This window comes from Hordeum vulgare, chromosome 5H (genome assembly GCF_904849725.1).
Source record: "Hordeum vulgare subsp. vulgare chromosome 5H, MorexV3_pseudomolecules_assembly, whole genome shotgun sequence".
NCBI classification, from domain to species: Eukaryota; Viridiplantae; Streptophyta; class Magnoliopsida; order Poales; family Poaceae; genus Hordeum; species Hordeum vulgare.
Window position 1 is genome coordinate 58,837,919 of NC_058522.1, and position 6,729 is coordinate 58,844,647.

The window sequence follows — 6,729 nt, forward strand, 5'->3', positions numbered from 1 at the left end:
CTTTTCTAACTTCTAAGCAATACACAGCGCATAGCTAATGACAGCTAAAAAGTAACTAATTTCTACCATACATGTGCAAGAAAATCCATGTGCTGCATAGCTCATACCTTCATCTTCAACTTCTTAGTTCGCTTCACGCGGCGAATCCTACTCCAGTAGCTCCGAATGTCTTCATAAAATGATCAATTAATGCCTAAAACAACAGAGAATACATACTTACAAATTAATCAAACATAGCAAAAACATCATGCATCCTAATGAAACCAATAAAAATGGATAGTTCTTACCTTGATCTTCAACTTCCTAGTTCACTTCACGCGGCAAATCATACTCCAGTAGCTCCAAATGTCTTCATAAAATGATCAAATAATGCCTAAAACAACAGAGAATACATACTTATGAATTAAACAAATAAAACAAAAACATCATGCATGCAAATGAAACCAATAAAAATGGATATCTTTTACCTTGATCTATCTTTTCTTTAACTTCATTATCTTCAAAATTGAACTCTAAATCGCTCGAAATCGCGAGTGAAAGTGAATAATATGTTGTTTTTCTCAGTGTTCCTTGGGACTTGGAGAGAGCAAATATGAAGGAACTGAAGGCAACAAAAGAGACTGCATCTACACAGGGAGCAGCTCCAGCAAATATAAAGAAGAGAACCACGGGAGTGGAGCACGGGAGTGTCGGCTCAAGACGTCTAAAATCCCACAATTGTGTACTTGTGGGCGTTTTGAGGGTCCGCCTTGCACATGCCCTAAGATGTTATATATGTTTTTCTGAATCAGATATAAACAAACATGTTTTACTGTGTTTGTTTACTCATTTTAATTTGTATGTAGTCCATATTAATATATCCAAAGCATTACTAGGAGATTTCCCCACGCGTTGATGAGGGAGTTTAAAGAATAAATTTAGACAATTCTTAAGAATAAAATGACATAAATTAACGAAAACGCCAAATGGAGACCGAGCTCTATGGAGGCCTTTATTTAGAAAGATAAAAATTGAAAAAACTAGTTTCCAAAAATTCTGAAAATAAATACACATATACCTAAATACATAATGTACATGTGGGCAAATTTCAGGTCGAAATACATTAAAATGTGAGCTACACAAGAAAGACAAATTCGATGCTTTTTAGCATATGTACTGTTCATCTTTTTAGTCCATGATTTTGTTTTGTTTTTGCGCAGCTTGTAATTCAAGGTATTTCATCCTGAATTTTTTTACACATATACTTTACATCCTTGCATACATATGTATTTATTTTCAGTTTTTTTTAAACTGAAATTTATGAATTTTGAATTTATCAAAATAAAGGGCTTCATGGAGCTCAGTCTCCAAAATGACCTACTCCATAAATTAATAGCTATTATTTTCGAAAATAATTGTATGTGAACAAAGACTATGCATGTACATTTGGATATTGGAGCCGTCCGTGTTTAACTACACCTGCCCATCAGATGGAGGAGTCCATGGCCTGTGTTCTTGGCTCTGAATATTGTGTGTATCTAATATCAGAGGAAAGCACGGCTGGGCAGGAAACTTTCCTTTCATATGATCAGCATGGGGGTTTACAGCAATGGAGCTCAGAGAAGCAACGACATAGCTTAAAAGAAAACGACAGGAACGTCAACTGATGGGGCAGGTTTGTAATGAACTATTATTCCCCAAAGGAGCATCATGAGTAGAAGCCGTCTTGGTTCAGCCAAATCAGTCCGGGCGCATCCCAAGGTGGTTCCTACATGACGGCCGCATCCAAACGTCACCATATCGGCATATATGGGTGTCAGTTTCGGGCGTTTGGGCTGGATTTGTGCGGCGCGGTTGAATGTTGTTCTTGCGTCCGGACAGTGACTTAGCAGCCCGTCCCAACATTTAAGGCAGGTATGGGAGTCTGGTTGTAGATGCTCTTATATGTGATACGAAGGCGGTCAATGTTAGTACGACAACTGTGCTGGTATAGAATGCAATGGAAACAAGTATATCTATTCTTCTCGATTGGAAAAGGATAAGCAACAAGTTAAAATTAACCAGCTAAAGTTAAAAGATAGTAGTACAAGATACGTTGGGCTCCTGATTTAAACAAAATGGCTGGCCTCATTTCACGCATATATGGTCAATAGATTCCATTCAGTAGCCACAATGATGGCTAGCTGGGTGGATTATCCCAAGGTGGAGGAGGAGCAGATGCGTACAAAACTTGTTCACCCCGCAGATAACAAAGAAAAACACGATGTCTATCATCATTCAGCTAGCCTACAGTTCTAGATGCCCATCCAAATGTAAAAGAGTTTCGTAGCCGCTATAGATGCGTACAAAACTTGTTCATCCCGCAGATAATAAAGAAGAGCACGATGTCTTTCAATCATCCTGTGTCCTGGGAACGAAGCAGTCAAGTGATCATGACCGGGGTCTAAGCACATACTTCCAGCCGGATCCACCTACAGCAGTGATCATGACCTTGCCTTGGGATCTGAGCACATACCTCCGGCCGGATCCACCTGCAGCGGCGGCCTTGCCCTTATCTTGGACACCGGAGCGACGGCGCTTAGAAGGATCTGAGGGACCCGGCCTGTCATCTTTTTTAGGACCTCCTCTTCCTCCTCTTGGACTTGGACCCCGGGGAGCTGAAGGTGCTGATGATGTTGACTGTGCCTCAGGGGGTGTTGCGTTGTTCACGATGAAGGGAATGATGTATCTGGACAGTATGAACTGGGAGTGCACCCCAGTCCCCCCGTGCAGGATTCCCTTGACTTGTCCAGCAGAGTTGAGTAAAGGGCCTCCGGAGGACCCGTCTTCAGATCCAATGTAGGCCTCCAGCAGCTCCATATCATACCCAACGGTGTTCGTGCTCATGCCACTCAGACAGCGGTAGAGGCACTGAAGCCCTGTGGCGAATGTGCATGGACGGAACGCTGGCCAGGAAAATAGCATGCACTGCATACCAAACTCGTTGGTGATGCTAAACTGGAGAACCGGATGACGACGTGTGCAGCGCACTCTCTGCTGCCCCTCGACCCTCATAGCCAGATCTCTCCGATCAACACGCAGCATCATTAAATCCCTGAGGCAATCGATCCCACAGACGGTCGCTGGCGTGTAGGTCCGATCGCCGACTCTGTGCCTGGTATCAACGAAATCTCTTTCTGCATGAAAGCAGGTCACCTCAATTGTAAAGAGCTTGTTGACTGTTGCTGGAGCAATTGGTTTGTTCACTGCATGGAACAGGTAATCCACAATGTGAGCTGTGGTCAGTATATAGAGGTAGAAGCCGTTGGTCTGCGAGGCAACGCCCGTTTGAGTTGACCACTTTGATTGGAAGATTTGATCAAGCTCGACTTGAGACTTGGAGTTGGCTTCGAAAGCGATACCCCGGGCGTTGATTGCTTGAGCACTTACTGGTGTAAACAGGATGAGGAAGACGGATGGTTTGGTTCGTTCAAACACTGGGACCCAATGAATCAAGGGCATTATACCCTGAGCCTGAGGAGCAGCCACTACAGGAGACTGAGCAGGAGCAGCAGCCACTACAGGAGGCTGAGCAGGATCAGCCATGGCTAGTAGCACTGCAATAAGTAAATAAATAACGAGTTAATGACTAGCAGGAAAGACATCTTTGTCAGGAACAGGAATTGAATCAACAAACAAACAAAGCAAATGAATCAACGAATCAACAAACAAACAAACAAAGCAAATGAATCAACTCAACAAGCAAAAGACATCTTAGTATATCCACGGAAATAGCATAACAGCAAAAGGAACTAAAAAAAACAAATACCCCTAGGAAGTACTCGTACTATACTAGTCGTATATACTCCCTCCGTTCCTAAATATAAGTGTTTTTACATGTTTCACTAAAGGAAAACATACGGATGTATATAGACATACTTTAGAGTGTAGATTCACTCATTTTGCTTCGTATGTAGTCTTCTAGTGAAATCTCTAAAAGACTTATACTCCCTCCGTTTCAAAATAAGCGTCTTAACCTTAGTACAACTTTGTACTAAAGCTAATACAAAATTAAGACACTTATTTTGAGACGAAGTGATATTTAAAAACGGAGGGAGTATGTAGCAACACGCATTTGTTGAGTTGTAAAGGACTGAAGAGCATCTCGTTAGGAAATAATACTTGTAATATAAGCAAGCAGAAGCACAAACTGAAACAATTCCACGCGGACTGATTGGAACAAGAAGACCCCATCAAGTTTTGACATAGAGTAGGGTAGTGAGGCCATGGCAAGCATCGTCCGGACCAAAGAAAGGGAAGGGAACCCTTTCCTTCCAGGCGAGAATGGAGGTCCGGTCCGTTGTACACAATCTTGCTTCATTATCATTGGATCGAAAACAAAGACCCAAGGAAATCACAGCCATACTTAGCTAGCAGCATGCCTTAAACTCTTGAGTGAAGGCACCTAATTAAAAGGGAATGTCCCATGTCCCATCACCACCAGCAGCAGCAACAAGCCAAGCATCCCAAATCAGAACACCAATCCCTCCTCCCATGCAAATGCAAATGCAAATGCAGTGCAAGCAAGAACAAGCGTAGCGTATGCACGTCGGAATCCAACAACTGGGCTTTGCGGTCTGCCTAGCTCGAGCTCGAGCTCCAGAGATGAAAAACAACCACAAGGGTTGGTTGTACTACTACTACTACGTACTACTAGTCGTAAACCCCCCCAAAAAAATCAGCGATTCGCTGCCAGGAAGCACTAGTAGGAGTACTACCAGTACCAGCGTAGAATGAACCGAATATCCATCCATGATGTACCAACAACAAGAGAAGGAAAACAGATACAAATCCACGAGATGGCCGGGGGAAGCGACGGACACGCGCACCGCAAAGGTGGGACACAACACAAGCGCTACAAGTCAAATGCCCAGAAACATCCAAAAATCCCCAGGCTTCCTTTGGCTTCCAATCCAAGCCAAAAAATCGGCTCCCCGCTACGCTACATACAGGTCGGGCTGGTCAGGCAAACCGACCACGACCACGACCACGACCACGAGGCGACCAACATTCGCGACGAGCGCAAGCCGAAATTCACCGGAACAGCGAGACAAGACCTCCCAAAAACCCCAGACAAATAACGAAAGCCGCGCGGGGTCTCGCCCTCGATTCGGCGTGCCGGATCATGGAGGGCCCCCGCATTCACGAGCATTAGTCGGAGCGCACCACCAAAACCGTGGAAACAGATGGGGGAGGGGAGGGGACGGAGCGAAGAAATCCCCGATACCTTAGATTTTTGGAGCCCTCTTCCTTGCCCTGCCTGCTCCCAGAAAATTGGCCGTCGCCGTCGCCGTCCCTCGCCCTCCAGTTTCTCCGGCGGTTTCTCTGAGGTGATAGGCGCCCCCGGGTCCCGGATGCGACCGGAGGAGGAGATGGATGGGGGCGCCTCTGCTGCTCGCTCGCTTTGTCCTCGCGTCTCAGGTGAGCGCAAGGAGGAGGACAGACACGCCTGCCTTTGCCGGTCAAAAATGGATCGGGTGGTAAATAAGGAAGTAGGGCATGTTGGCTTCTTCAATAAGCTATCCTTATCCAGCTTATTCTAAAAGCTCTATTAAATTTATTTATTTAAAAGTCTATTAATTAAGACTAGATTTCCAAAAAATATTTCAAATTAGACTTTTAATATAAGCTGAATAAAAGGCAGCTTAAAAAGCCAGCAAAAGGACTGGTCATAAAGCTCTTACTAGATCATTGGTGGCGCGCGTTGCCGCGTCCGTCTATTTGTACAATAAATATATGAATGGATGAAACATAGTATGAAAATTTGCACAAACACAAACAACTATTAGTTGGTAACATAAAGAAATATCATATCTCCAAATGGGCTTTGGTATGACAATAAAACAATGTACACTTAGTAAATATAGCTAATCAATATCATCAAGACCGATAATAAGCAGCATCAGAAATATGAAATAAACATGTAACAATAATACAATATACATATATAGTGCTTCAACGAAATCTTCTCTGCTTTCGAATCTTGAATTTGGTTCGTTACTCTGGGTGCCCAAAGTTTTCCACGGTTTACTGGCCAAACCATCCAAACAAAATGGACATAATTAGATTTCCTTGTGGACGCTAGCAACATCCTTGCATTTGGTTGGCTGCACAACTACCCCATAAATTTCAATTTTTGCAGCCTAAAAAAAAGATATGAGGAGATTTTTTAGAAAAGAAGGGGACGCCCCTGCCTCTGCATCAAGCGACGCATGCAGCCCTTTATTTAAGCAATGTGAAACCAGTCCAAACGAAATACATCAAGTTCAAAAAACGAAAGATACAAGGCGCCATGAGCGCCACAACCGGCTACGACAATAGGCCTAGATGACTAACCACTTATCCTATTACAGGATCGCCATACATCAAGATATATGAGGAGATGAACACTTCTATTTAAAAAAACTAAATTTGGAAAATCTAGCTAAACTAAATTTCTAAGTATGCATCATTTTTTCTCCAATGAATATTTTAACAGATATAAAATATAAAAGACATATACATGCCCACTTACACCCAAGAATTAGAGAGATTCGGAAGAGGGACAAGAAACACATCCGTCTAGTTAAATAAAATAGCACGGGAATGAGCACCAAATTAAGAGAAGTAGGGGAATGCATCATCCTAATTGTGAAGTACTCACAAGATAACCAATTGCCAACAACGACCAAGGCCGAGCCAGCGACGAGGAAATTAGGAAGCAGGGAATCT

General features: G+C 43.2%; 1 protein-coding gene across 1 annotated transcript; it reads right to left on the reverse strand.

Moving 5' to 3' along the window:
* Positions 1-2,086: 2,086 nt before the first annotated feature.
* LOC123397491 lies at positions 2,087-5,475 on the reverse strand. The gene is made up of 2 exons (XM_045092018.1): positions 5,246-5,475; positions 2,087-3,575 (listed from the first exon to the last, which is right to left on the reverse strand). Exon 2 carries the CDS (start codon positions 3,562-3,564, stop codon positions 2,410-2,412), a length of 1,155 nt encoding a protein of 384 aa, XP_044947953.1. The 5' UTR covers positions 3,565-3,575; positions 5,246-5,475; the 3' UTR covers positions 2,087-2,409.
* Positions 5,476-6,729: the final 1,254 nt, after the last annotated feature.

What these genes read in the sequence shown, in the direction of transcription:
- LOC123397491 (XM_045092018.1), bottom strand. Translation starts at nt 3,564, where the DNA reads ATGGCTGATCCTGCTCAGCCTCCTGTAGTGGCTGCTGCTCCTGCTCAG.